Genomic DNA, 15,174 nt, shown 5'->3' on the forward strand with positions numbered 1-15,174 from the left:
ATGTCAGATAACATACACAATACAGAAAAATTCATTCCAAAGATTAGTTTACTGATGAGTTTTTACCATCATTTTTCATTCATAATGCCTGTATTTGTGCTACACAGAACCTGCTACTTCTCTATCTATATTCAAAGCATTATATAGATTTTTTTTGAATTTACATAGGAGACAAAACCCTTTACTAGCTGAGGCTCACTTCCCACAGACTTTCCCATTACTGCATTTCAGAAAACTTTCATCACTCAGGAGTATATCCAGATTGTAACTACTGGCTAGATCCCATCTCCATGTTAACTGCTACATTTTTGTCCTTCTGTGACGTTTCTTTAACTTCCTTTTGTGTAATCATATTACCTGTTACCGGTGACCTTTGGTAACACTACCTGATTTCCAGGCACATGTGCCAGATAGCAAGCACTACCAAATGCTAAGCAAAGCCCTGAGGAGCAAAACAAGAAAGAAAGAAAGAAAGAATCAGCACTTACGCAACCTCTGGTAGTACCTGAAGGTCCCTTTACAATGCTAATTCGACAAGACTATTAGCAAAAGATGTAATCAAAACAAATACTGGCAATTTCTCTATTTTTTTAAACAAATGGCATAATAACAGATTTGATCCCACTAGTTGGATAACTTTCAGATAGCCACAGTGTGGAAACATTGCGTACAGTGATTAGCTGTACAGTGAACAGCTCTGCAAATTATGGCCAGCACCTATTCAAGTGATGTAAGAATTAAAAGCTGTTAGAAATTTTATTGCAGATAAGCATTATGTATTTGCTAGATACAGTTACCTTCCGCACAAGCAGTATAAACAGCCAATTCTTGTGTTTACAAAGAAACACCACCATGCTAGTTCCTTCATTCAAGATCAACACCCATGGTAAAACAAAGCCCATCTGGCAGGTATTATGCAGTACACTTCAAAGAGAAATGTGCATTTGCTATATAAAGTGTGAAATCATATACATAGAAAGCATGCAAACAAGATAAATATATATCTAATATCCGATTTTTACTTTACAGCATTTAGTGTTGTAACTATTACATACTAAAAACTCTGCTTATGGAAGACCCAAAATAAATTGATTTCTGAAGTTTCTGGTTTTAATTCTGTAACTTTCCAACTAAAAGCAAAAACACAGTAATGCTTTGCCAATGTAGATATTCTGCTAATGTAATTACAGTTCAGTAAATCATTTCCATAAACACAGTTTTCACATGTGCTTTGTTTGTCAAAAATCAGCCTGTTTGCCATGCCCCCAGAAAATCAAACTAAATCTGGTTTCAGACTTTTGAAATAAGACTTTATTCATATGCTTCGGAACTACCTTTGCATATACATATGCTTTACCTACGGTCATCACAAAGTACAATAAGCTAAACTGGGCAATAGTTCAAACGTGTTTAGCATGGAGGTCACTACTACCTTGCTAGATCTGATCACACAACTGTATGGCAAAGCTTATCTGTGTTTTCCAACTTTATGGACTGGTTTTAGAAAGGAGATTATCTCTTCCTAAAAATTTTCTCCAAATTTGACTTCACAACCATATAAAATTGCCCTATTATAAGGAACTGCAAAGCAACCCACAGGTACAGGATTGGATGTTTCAAGCGAGTATCATCAGACGTTATTTTAAAAATAAGTAATTTTTTTCAGTCTTGCTTCCAAGAATTATCAAACCCAAAGTTAATACAAACAGATTTCTAAGAGTTAACCTGCTACACAGCAGCACTCAGCAACTCCCAACTGCCCACAACACTTACTTCAACATGCACATACCACGCAACTTAAGAAATCTTGAAACATGAAATAAAACTTCCAGCTTCACAGAACAGAGAATAAAGTTCAGCACACAACCTGGCATCAGCCCACAGTAGGAAAATAAATCTCTAACTGCTGTCAAATTCTCACTTCCCAGAAAACAACAGACAGAACAAATTAAAAGCGTAACTCTTCAGTTTCCACAATGCTTGCATGTTTTCTCGTTTTGACTACCGCATGAATTACTGGCTTTTATTTCTTGTTAGACTTTGGAAACATATGTTACCGATTTGTTCAACAAAGTACTCAACTCGCCAGTACAAAAGGAGTGCAGAAGTGTCATCATGACTCCTGCAGGACATGGTACATTTCTTTGGAGTTGATGGATGTTGGTTTCACATTGCTGAATTGCAGAAAAGTGAAAGGCATCTTCAAGAAAAACTGATTACTTCTTTTGATCTTTGTTCTCATAATCATCAAACACACAGTGGTTGCCTGGAGACTCCTATACAAACGTCATAATTTGTAAAGAAACAAAGAAGGGTATATTATTTGTTATTTTTAATCTCCCATGGTAGCTTCCAGAAATTACCTTAATTCTTTCAGATCACATGGCAAAAGGGTCATTCCATTAATGTCTCACATGTTAATAAGGGAAGTTAACTATTCACCACTTTTATTGGAGTTAGCTGACAATGTGGGGAAGCAAGAGATAAAAAGCTGCAGCTTTAAGTAGAAATAACAAACTAGACTGGAATTTAGACTACTGCTCATACATTACAGATACAGCTTTCCTTCAATGTAATCCTGGAAAGGGTTACAGAGAGGGCATGTCAAGAACCAGCTTTGTAGCTCAAAGTAAAAGTTCCAGACAAATAACTCTTCTACAGAAAATGCTCTGGAGTACTACAATCAGTTTCATACTAGTTAACAACGAATAAAAGATTGTTTCAAATGGTAAGATTTCTAAGATATTCTATGCAACTTGAAATGCTTTAATTTTGGCTCTTAATAGTTAGTCTAGTTAACATCATCGAGATTACCTTAAAAGACAAACAAAAAATCACAACTCTCACCCACTTCACTGATACTTCCAGATGATAAACTGACAAAGAATTTATTCCTGGTCATTAATTCCCACTTGCCTTACATTGGCAGAACATTCTTTTTAATTCATGACACTGCAGTTAGAGTTCTGATAAGTGTTTTGGATAGGCCAAGGCAGTAGATAACAGGGACTGCTGATAAGAGAATAAAGAGATAAAATAGTGCGATTTTTACAGTGAAGAGGCTGGCAATGTCTCTCTAGCAGCCTTCCTTGTATCCAGGTAGTTATAAATAGCACCTGAAGGAACGTGGTTGCATAATTTCACATTAACTATAACGGAATATGACCCCATAAAAAGAAAAGCCACGGACATGAATGCACATTAGGCATCTTCTGGATCCAAGATGCCAGCATACAAGGACCCTGGCTCTGTGATCAACTCCAAGTCATCCATAAGAAGAAAGTTACTACTGTTCATCATAAGCATAAAGAAGCCACACATGGAGACTTGCTTGGGCAGAATCAGCACAGGTCTAACAAGCTCTGGTTAGGCAGTCAGGTTAGCACAGAGGGAGAAAGCCCGAAGCACTGATGTATTATTGACTGCTTTTAGGCTTTGAAGATGTCTAATGAAGTCCATGAAATGATCACTCTTCTACAATGTAGGTGCTGTTGAGACAGACAAAATTCCTGTTTACACGTGGATCAGGTACCTACACTGATTCTTCCAGACAACTCCAGATTTTTTTGTTCCTTCCCTTCCCCCAGAGAACTTTTACTTGCAAAGATTCTTTAGTAAATTAAATACTCAGGGAATCAGACACGGACATTTAAAGGAATACAGTTCCTACTGATGGTAAGAGGAGGAAGGTGGAAAGTTTCCTTCTGACAAAGTATTGCTCAGTGAGAACCTTCACGTTTAAAGATCTTTACTTTCCTATCCACAAAAGTATGACCCAGTTTGAATTAAATTTCATGGGAAATCCACAATTTAAGTGCTGGAGGTTTTCAGGATATAGAATTCCAACATTTTTTCTAAGGCTAATAGCTACTCAAATCCTAACAGCTGTGACGAGAAGTTTTGGCCGCCTCTGGATATTCCCATTTCTTCTTTGCTCTTTATGTGTGTCAAGGTGAAGGTGAAGCTGGTATGAGACCCCAAGTAACACTGGCAATGTACATGCTTCATGGTTACAGAGGTCTCTCAGGAGTGAGTTATGCTATACTCCTCTCTTGGCCTCGCAAAGCAGCCAAGCACACAGCTGTTGTCGTTATAAACTGAGCTAGACAGATTATTTTTTTTTTTTCCTCCCGTAACTGTAGTTGGTAAATGAACTGATGCTCCACCTGCTGGAGAGAGAACTAGGCGAGCACTAGTATTCAGCAAGTTCTCGCTACGAGAAACATGCCACCATTTACGTCTCAAAACACAGCCTCTTGCTGTCAGCAGACAAAAAAATTATCCAAGGATTTAGCTTCTCTAAAATTCTCTTCCCTGCTCCAAGAACTGCGCACAGATTGTCTGGTGCCTTTCAAAGCTTTTCTTTTGACTTCACATAGTAAACACCTGACAATTCTGACTCTGTGCACTAATTGCTTTCAAGTAACACTTTTGCTAAGAGTTTGATATGGACTAACTTGTTTTGTGCAATACGGAGTACAAAATGCATCCGAAAAGCTGCTGCACTCCTCTTCCTCTCATTTGTACTAGCTTTTACTGCATTCTGTATTTTTCCAATAGTAACAGAAAAGTAGCAAAAATATAAAAAAGTAAATTAATACAACAGCATAAAACATCTGCTGATAGTTGCCAGGCTGACAAACTACAGAGATGAGTGCTTACTTTATGCAGCAAGTTAAAATAGGAATCAGGAAAAGAAGTCTAGAACCTCAAGGTACAAATGCATCTGGCAAGATCAAAGTCAGACAGCTAGTACTATGCTCTTACAAGCCAAGTTCTTTTATGGATAATGTTATGATTTACAGTGGACTTTGTTTCATGATTTACAGTGTGTTTCTTAAACATCAAACAAAAATGTTTCAGATATGTCTATAATGATGCCTAGAAGTTTAATACTGACCCCTCAGACAGTCTGAGCCACTTCAGTTGGTCGAGTTGTCTATACCACTTAAATAATCACTACATTTCAGAAAATAAAAATAATAAACCTCTAAATATTTTAATACAAATATATCTAACACAGAACATCAGTCTGACAGTTAAACATCTCCAAATGAAAAAGGAGCCATGAATGTCAGCCACCATCCCTGCTGAACTGTGATTTGCAAAGATGAGAATGCTGCTCTAACTGGTACAAACTTGATTATATTCCATCTCACTAAAGCCAAATACTTGAGAATACAGAAGTAGAACCTCCACTCTCCCTAAAAAAACCCCAATGTTTTCAATAAATAATTATTTTATTTTGCCTTTTCAGATTTGTGTTTTCTGGAGAGTAGTTGAATATTATTCCCGAATGCATCTCAATAACCATTTAATTTCTGGGAGAGATGGTTTTCTTATCGAACTAAAACTTCTAAGGACAATACCAAATAATTTTCTCTGCTGGAGTTCAGCAGCAAGTACAGCAAAAATAGTGAAAGATTCACTAATGCCCAAAGGGAAAAACTGCAGACAGTTCAGATCCGAATTTTGTGAAGTTTGACAGCGTTAATGAGTGATAATGAGCAACACTTGAGACCATACAGAAATTACTTATATTCAAGATATCAAAACCCCCTTGTGACTTAGTCCAGATAACTTTTCCTAAGCCACAGATAACTGTATCTTAGAACACTCCCTGCTTTGCCTAACATGACATACACATACAGCAGCGATGAAAAAGGTGATGGATTCCAATTACCAACCAAGCTCATCTCCGCTGCACACAATACACAATCTCTAGCACAGAAGGGCAAATAAGAAGAGAACTGCTGCTTTTTTTCTCATGAGCAGCTTCAGGAAAAAAGGCAGCTAAGAGACTTACTCCACAATATGCTATTTCCAACAGACAAGGAAGGTCAGTGTGGCTATCTGCAAAGGATGGAAGGAAGTACTAGAACAGCCTTAAGATACTAAACTACTTTTCCCAAAGTATTGCTTTCCTAATGTGAAAACAACAATTGAAAGCATAAGCAAGTAAAGGCATAAAAGTGTCACAAAACAACAGAAGCCAAGTTCCTATTTTTTATTTACATAGTTATACATAACTCTCTTTAATGAACATTAAAATTGCCTAAATGACAGTCCAAAACTTGGAAATACCAAAATTAACACTGCTCCTGTGAGAGAATGATCACTAAAGAAACCTTCACATTTCCTCGAAATCATATTCATTACATCTGTCAAGAAAACTGAAAAAACCTGGAAAGAGACCCCACAGGCCTGAGCAGCTAAATAAATAAGAAAACCTATTAGAACTGGATCCTAGAATGACATTATGTATTTTTTAAGGAAAACAGCAACAGCATACCGTTTGCCTTAAATCCTGTTGTTTTAAGAATATTCTTCACATTCCTTAAGTTTTTGCAACACCTGTGCTAACAGTGGAGGGCATAACTATGTAAAGAACAATCCGATACCCCACTGGGTTTCGATTCTTACCTGTTTGGGTCTTACTGGGATGATGCTGTCCACCTGCTCCTTGCTGTGGAGGAGGACTCGCCCCTGCTTGTCCAGTACCCTGCGCTGGGCTGGTGCCGCTCAGGGTCCCAGTAGGCAGTGGCTGACCCCGCTTTAGGAGCTGCTTCTGTTCTTGCTGGCGGAAGCGTGGAGGCACCTCTCGAGGCAGGTAACGGGAAGCAGCTGGCTGCTGCCCATTAGCAGACGCACGCTTGCCATTGCTGCTGTTGGTAATAGTGCTGGTGGAAGTACTGGTACCGGTACCGGCAGGTTGGGGCTGGCTTAAACTGGTCTTAATAGGTTCTGGCACTACATTAAAAAACAAACAAACACAAAATCAAAAATTGCTTTAATACCAGAACAGGTGTGGAGGGTTTTTTTCTGTAATTGGGCAAATGGATCGTGGTTTTCAGTCTTCAAACAACATGGACTATAAAACACGTAAAATAGATTCTAAATAAAAAGTGTTACGACCAGAACTGAGGGCTAGTTTACTATGTACGTAGCAGTCTCCTGAAACACCGTACACAATAATTTTGAAATCTAAATAACCTGATTTTGTATGGCTGTAAATTTAGGTACCGGAATACAGCTGACAAAGGTTTCACACCCAGCTCTTTGAGAGAGCCCACACGGCTGTTTTTAGCCACACAACCCCCCTGCCCTGATCTCACCCGCTTCCCAGGCTGCACCAGAAGCCAGCAGCACACAGCAGAGAAGCTGGTTACTATAAATACCTGCTACCCACTGCAGGAGCAGAGCTGAGTGCGCGCAGGCTGCTGATTGCACAATTCACATACAGCCAAGCCCCCCCCAACACTCCTATGCCTCCCATGTACACAAATGTATATGTCTGTGCATGCGTCTGTGTGTGTTTATACTAAATACGATTCAGGAAAGTACAACATTTAAGATTTCCTAACAACACTACAACAGAGCAAGTGAAAAAACTTCTTAGATGTTTTCACTTCCAGCATTTCTAAGACATCTTGGACTGTTGTCAAAACAGGATGTCTAAGAACACTTTACCCTAAAACAGTAAATAAAAGCCCGGAAGGATGGCTAAAAATATTTTTTGTTATGCTCAAATAATGTACTTTGATAAAAATAATTATTAAATAAGAAATAGTAGCACACAGTAACTCTTTCTCTTTTGTTTTAAATTGGAGGCATTACTAGTACACAGGAAATAGCATGCTGTGAAATTTGAATTTCAGAACATTAATTTAATTGAAAAAGAGCATATATTAGAGGGGAAAGTTTCCAGATAATGAAAACATGTAGGAAAGTTTTTCAAGTACAGATTAATTTATGTTACTCCTGCTTTACCCAGTCTGTAGACACGTGTGCAAACACTTTGTACTTACAGTAATGCACAAATATTTTTGTTGTTCTCTGTATTGGGATTGGGGGGGGATATATATACACACACACTTACAGGCAATTTATTCAATAAAAAAATTAAATACTTAAAAAATATGGGGCTTATGTTTTCAAAATTATAGTTAAAACTCTGATCAGAATCAGTTCCTTTCAGTGGAAAGAGTGGATAACTTACACAACTGTTTTGCCATAACAAGTCTATTTTGGGGGCTATTTTTTTCATCCAGTGTCTTACAAAACCACCAGGTTTTCATATCCCGCCGAAGAGCACAAGAGCCTCTGCTGCACTTTGCAAAGGTACAAAGCAACACCCCTCTGCAGAGCACTTCTCATTTCAAACTGACAGGGAAAGGTGGTAACTGGAGAAAGTGAACAACGGGCCAGTTCACACTAAGCTACACATTTTCAAGAACACAAGTGCCTGGGCACAAGACAACCCAGCCCACCCCCTTCTTTTTCCACCTATCACAAGTGACTAAAGGAAAACTTTCTCACCTAGTAAGCAGCATTTAACTTCAGCTGCAAAATGGATCCTCTGATGTGTAAAGTGTAAACATTATTTTAATCAACATTAGCACTACTGTTAATGATAAAAATGGTTTTGCCTCTCGCAGAAAGGTACCAGTTCTCCAGGCTAAGCAGAGCACATCTGCTACAGGTACCACGTTGGCCAACCAGTTCTCACTGGGGCAGAATGAACATCTCAACATATCTTCTGACTTCAGAGATGTATGACTAGCCTGTAGGATAGGCTGAAGACATACATTTGTAACTAAAGCTTACACTTCAGAGAAATAAATGTTTACAGTTTTTTGTACATCAGTATTTCCACACAAGAGTAACACAAGCTTGCCTTAAATCTTTCAAATCTAAAACCTTTCAACATACTAAATAAATAAATAAACAGTCTCAACTGTTCCTTTTCCATAGTTTTAGCTTCTTCTTCACTACCGGGACAAAATACAATGTTCTATAAACACTACTGGAAGTAAAACAGCATTAAGTTTTAAAAATAAGGATGAATTCTGGTTATTCTTTGCTTAGGCAAAACACATCGCTTTTTACAGTATTTGAACCTTTTATTTCGTTTACAGTAAACAAATCTGTATGGTTTAAAATGGGGGGTGGGGGTGGGGATGACAGAGGAGATGTGATTATTTAGTATTGAACAGAAAGCTCATTTAAACTGCATGGTAAGCTACCGCACCCAACTAGAGCACCCACTGCCTTTTTAGTTCAGCAGTTTTTCAATTTTGGATGTGAGAGTGCTAATATTAACATCAAATCACACTGCCTACAGGAATGCAAGCATAAATTTTCAGGCTTCTAATGAGCTCCCAAAAAACAAGTTAAAAGCCCTGATCCACCAGCTTATTCAGCACTCACACAAAGCTTTTGTTTCCTCATGGTTTTTACCTGAACCTTTGATCGAGCATTTCAGGACACCCCAGGTTTCTACATTTGCACTGCAGGCACAGAGCTGCTGAGCCCCCCATACCACCCTTGCCTGAAACAAGGAGGGAGACCCACCCCAGCCAGCAGCAGCGTTTGCTGGTACAGCTTGGCAGGGAGAGGTCAGCGGTGCGGGGGCTCTCCGGGAACAGCCTCTGGGGATTTGGGGTATGGGGGGCAGCGCTGCCTGGCAGGGAACCGTACCGGTTTGTTCAGCTCACTTGGTGGCATCTACCAGAGCTGCTGGGCCACCCAGAAGAAACCCTTTGGGCTTCCAAGACCCAGACCTGCGTATTCCACCAGCTCATCGCAAGTATGTCCAGCGAGTGCAAAACTGCCTCTCAGCCTGTTACACACATGCCACAAACCCAGAGCTCAGCCCCGCTCCCGGCCCTGGCACACCTGAGAGGCTGCCCGACCCCCACCGCAGCAGCAGGGGACAGGCACCAAGGCAGTGCTGAGGGTGCTTTCAAAGCAAGCAGAGATCTGGGACAATCAAAAATACACCAAGTTTGACAGCAACCATCAGCACTTTGCTTCACCAAACCTCTTATTTTGGAAGTCTAAACAAATTCACCTATGCTTATTTCTAAAACTAAAAAGGAACTTTAAAATATATATTTTTTAATATTCAAAGTACCACTAACATCTGAAAAGCAGAGAATAAAGTTTTCTTTGACTTTGCAAAATATATCACCAGCTTTGAAAATGAACAGTTTATCCTACCTCTGGCAATTAAAAAAGTAGATGGAAAATGTCACAAAATGCAGAATTTTATTTCAAGTATCAAATCTGCATATTCAACATGTATATGAAAATTATTTGCTTCCATAATATAAATAAATCTGTCACCCACAGGATACCAAATATTACTTCATTTTAATCAGTCTTTTTCTAAGTCCTGTTGACTTTACCATTCCACCAGGCCTTTAAAATAATTGTAGTATAACCAATGAATTGAGCTGATCCTCTCCTTTAACAGCAGTCCCTCCAGAGCCAACCTCTCTCCAGCTGCCTCTGGGGTGCCTGTCATGGGGGTGGGGGGGCACACACAGCTCCTGTGGGTACCAAACCTACTGCGTGGAAAACACAGGCTGGGGCTCCCACCACCCATCCCCCCGGTTGGGGCAGGCGGCACCACTTCCAGCTGAGGTGTGCACAGATCTAAGTGCCTCTTAGCCAAACCTGAAATTGTAACAAAAGCCAATTCCTGCTCGGTTTTGCTGGCTTTGACAAACTCAAAAGATAATCTAAATAGTATTAGCCTTTGTGTTTTTCAGCAAAGTGTGTATTTACATTTCCTTTAGGAGATGGAGAACAGAAGTGGGAAAATTAAAGATCTTGGGGTATTATTACCACTACTACTGCTGCTACTATTATTATTACAGACATGTAAGCATTTACCTACTGCTGCTGCTACTAATATTATTATAAACATGTAAGCATTTACCTACTACTACCATTATTACATAGATGTAAGCATTTGCCTACTACTACCATTATTACCAAGACGTAAGCATTTACAAACATTGAAATTTGAAGTACTCAGTACTTCTGCAAAGGATGAAGCGGTACGTGTTTTGCCTGCAGCCACACGATTCAGAAAGAGCACTCCAGACGCAGTCTGATCTACCAAACATAATAAACCATTTCAGCCAGGAGGTTTCTCTAACTCGGGTACCAGACCCCAGCAGGTCAGAAGGGACACCAGGGAAGAGGAGGGCAAGGGGCTGGGCAGGAGGCAGCAGCCGGGTGGGGATGAGGACCGCTCCCCCCCATTGACACCGAAGGCCCCTCACTGAGCCAGATCAGCTCTGGCCATCAAATGCTTTAAGGACCCCCCCAGGTCCTGGGCGGCTGGGAAAAAAAGGCTGGCAGGGACAAATGCACGGCAAAGTGAGAATTAGAGCCTTCTTTGATTTGCTTATTTTTTTAAACCAAAAGATTATTTTTCCATGGTATTAAGAAAGTGTGAAAGAGATTTCCAATCACTCTAGCTGGCACAATGCCAGCAGAGTTGATATTTGCCTGGCCCCAAAATTTTCTTAAGGAATATTAATTGATTCGAAACACATTTCTGAGAGCAAGGCAGGCTGATTTTTAGAAAAGCATTATATTCTCAGTACTGCATATATATAAACCACATCTGACACTTCGAAATAGGTGCACACATACATACATGTATATGCCATTACTAATGCAAGTCATAGAACACACAACACTTTTTGCTTTAATGTAAATTAACAAAGCTGTTTCATCACAAAGGTGTGGCCAGAGAAATCCAGTTCCAGTGTTAGAAACAATGTTTTCCTCTACATATCTGAATTGTAGATGAGAGAAAAGAACAAAGGAAATCAAAATATCAAACACATTGTACTTTAGAATAAAAATATTTCTGCATATTAATATTACTGTCTTTAATCAACACAGCAAGTGCTTTTTATTTTGTACATGAAAATCTTTTTAAGTCTAGTTAAATGGAAGCTCTTGCAGAAATACTGCGTACACAAATCATAGTAGCTCGAAAATAACAGTTTAATTACACCATTGACAGGAAATAACAGCAAAAAAGAGCGCACATCATGATAGGAATGGACTTAGATTCCCAAATTCCAGCTTCATATCAGGCTAGAATTTAGCCTTCAAATACAGCAATAATATTTGGAGAATATATGTTACAGACATTATGACTGTATTCTTTGAAAAAATTCAACACCTATTTATTAAAGCAATCTTCAGCAATGTTTAAGCAGCAATTTTCCTTTGATATGCACTCCGATAAACACCTACCATTCAACGTGTCTACATGAGATTTCCTAATTATTAATTGTCATACGATATTCTCCCTAAAAGCATCTTTATAAACCGTTTAGACATTCTCCTTCCTACAAGGGATGTACTTCGAGATGATAGCTATCCCTTGCAGAATATACAATGTACAAAGATGTAATATTTTAGCAAACTGCAGGCTAAAAAAAGCAAACCAGACAGCAACCTTTTGCATACAGCATGGCAGTGCCTGTGGTCAGCAGGGGCTGCCTACAACACTGATGCTCTGTGCGCTATACATTTAATCAGCCCCAAGGGCCAACCTGCCAATCTATAGAGAGACCTTGCCAGTCCCTGAAGGAGCAGCCTGTCGACCCTTTCACCTGAAAGTAATACACTGTCACGGCTAATGTTATGTGGGCAGCTGTTTGAGATACAGGAATTACAATGTAGCCTTTATGGCTAAAACCACTAAAAATATTATTTACAATGTACGGGAGAAAGGATGTAATGCAAAGTGATTTTCATAACTAGCACTTGATTAAAGAGCTAAAGCAAAAACATTTAAGTAGAAAGCCTCTTGCAAAAATACAATTAAAGGCATAAAATAAAAGCCTTGAGATTGCTTGCTCTTAGAGATGTTTGTGATGGGTATCTGCTTATTCTACATTCTGAGAGCTGTACATATACTAAACAATGAGCTTGCTTGTAATAATTATCAGTACTTAATGGTATCTAAACTTCTTAATCCAATTTTACCCAAACAAATCCAATAATTACTCCATATGCTTTTTGATGATTACAATCTCGGGAATCCCAACTGCATAAAAAAGTGTTACGAGCAATTGTAGGTGGATTTTATTAATATAATGAATAGGATCAGTCTAACAGATTTCAATTACAACAATAGCTTTTAAGTACATTTCTATGACATAAGGAAAGAACACGCATAAATGAAAGAAACTGGTTAAGCCACATAATACTGATTTACGGCAGCTTTTTCCTTTCATTCACCTCATTAACATTTCTCTATATTTCAGAATCCCCCGCTTCAGCTCTATAAAACTTGCATTTCTAAAGCCTTCAAGGACCAGACATTCCAGAAGAGAAACAGTTAAACCCAGAAATGTGTTCTTGGCTGCTACTGTGACAGGATTTATTTACAGCTTCTATTAAACACAGCAGCTCCATTACAAAGTGCTGGATGTGAGAAGAATTTTTGATTATACAATGCCAGTGCCTCACTGCGTTAAACATATCATGCCAGTGTATTATTTTTTTCCTTCAGCAATTCGTTCAGGTCATTGTTTGATGGGTTTATGAATTCATTACAGGAAACAGATGGATCCCATAATTCAGAGCTATTCTCCCAGCCAATCATATGGGCAATTTTTTTTCTCATCTCGCTCCCCCCTCCAAATCAACCTTAATGAAGCCACTTCCTCCATGTCCAATTCCCCGCACATACACACTGTAGCGAAGACCGATGCTTATTAAAGCAACCTCCAAACACTAAACGCTCTCAAAATAAAGCTGAACAGGAGCACGCTCGTACACAAGCACCCCCTTTGAAGTCAGACAGAAAGCCATGAACTTACCCAAGTCGGGCGAAGATAGCCACAAAATACAGGACTGTAGTGGGCAAAAATAGATGCCCTGATTAGCAAGAAATCCATTTTTGTATGCTGAAAAAAGCCTTCCTTCAGGAAAAAAATGTGGCCCCCCCAATCTACTTTCAAAGGATGAATTTTCATTTAGCAAATTACCTCCTTTGTCTACTAAGCGCTGGAATTTTTTATCCACAGTGACATCTACTGGCACAAGTAACGGTATTTCAGTGAGCTACTGCACAAAACCCTACTTCCTAACGTTTCTATACAAAAGTGAGTAATTTTCTGTCTGGATCTTCCCTTCCCCCAAGCACACAAGCATCTCCTGAAAAGAGCTGTAAGAAAAGTTACAGTTTAAAGCCAAGAGAATCCCCAACTTTGTTTTCATTAGTACTCATAATGGCTTTAAAACTGTAACCAGAATCTGCAGTTTGACGGCAAAACCCACATTCAGGGTTGAAAGCAAAAATATGTGCATTCTTATGGCCTTACAATTTCAACACCAGTTATATAATAAATGCTTCGATTTTGTACCAATTCCTGAACATATCATTTCTCTAATACTCTAAACAAATTGTCTTTTGCTGCTTTAACTGTATTTCCCCCCTCCGTCTGGCCTCCTAACTGACCACAGCGCATCTTCTCCCGCTTCCTCTGCCAGAAGAAGTTTCCTCTCCACTTCCTTCTCTTCACTTTTGCAATGTTTCCTGCCTCCTTCCTTAGTCTTTCAACATCTCACTTCTAAAACCTCTTACCATAACCCACCTTTCCTGACAGTCTCTACAGACTTCTCTCACTTCTAGCAATGCGGACCTCCTAATACAGAACTTGAGTTTTTCGCCAGGAAATTTGAAGTCAGATGAGGAACTAAGAGGAAGCTGCAAAGTTCAGGGGAAACCTTCAACAACTCAGTTTTGTGTAATTTGGTGGTAGGAGGTAACCAAGGGAAGTTCCTCAAAAAGATGCGTTATCTAATCCTTCATCCCTGGCTCCAGTCTCCTCTCTGCTTTAGAAGGAGCAATGCTATATGGTGTGGTCATACAGCCAGTCTCAGCCTCACGCCTCCAGAAACTAGCTTCAGTTCTTAATAATTGCTACTGCTTACATATTAGCTAAACTGCAACTGATTAAAACCATTGTAATTCACTGTTACACACTGCATAACGAGTTAGAACAGCCAGTGCTTACAACTCCATAACAGAAATCAAAGCTCCGAATAGGCACCTGCCCACCTAGAACTGCACCTGCCTATACACAAATCACATTTTGAAAAGTCTTTTTACAACAACAGGAGAGAAAAAACAGTTTTTAAAAACATGATTCTGAGAAAAGACATTTTATTCAGGAAATACCAACAGGTGAGGACTTCCATGCTTGTTTTGGAGTAGTTACAATGTCACATTTACCAATACGTTAACTGGCTGACGGAGCTCTCCAACCATGAACACAAAAATGTTCTGGTTTTGCTTGAGAAGGTATCTATGCCAGGACGAATTCAAACCCCACTCTGCAGCTCCCA

The 15,174-nt window shown here is 39.2% G+C and overlaps 1 protein-coding gene across 10 annotated transcripts in view; it reads right to left on the minus strand.

The window, feature by feature from the left end:
- The window catches only part of TNRC6C (trinucleotide repeat containing adaptor 6C), a 334,947-nt gene that overhangs the window by 51,907 nt on the left and 267,866 nt on the right, over positions 1-15,174 (minus strand). For all 10 annotated transcript variants that reach the window (XM_080393279.1, XM_080393276.1, XM_080393286.1 and 7 more), the window contains one exon: positions 6,424-6,750. In XM_080393279.1, coding sequence (XP_080249405.1) covers positions 6,424-6,750 — 327 coding nt within the window. The remainder of the gene's footprint in view (positions 1-6,423; positions 6,751-15,174) is intronic.

This window comes from Falco punctatus (assembly GCF_963210335.1).
Source record: "Falco punctatus genome assembly, chromosome: 1".
Lineage (NCBI taxonomy): Eukaryota > Metazoa > Chordata > Aves > Falconiformes > Falconidae > Falco > Falco punctatus.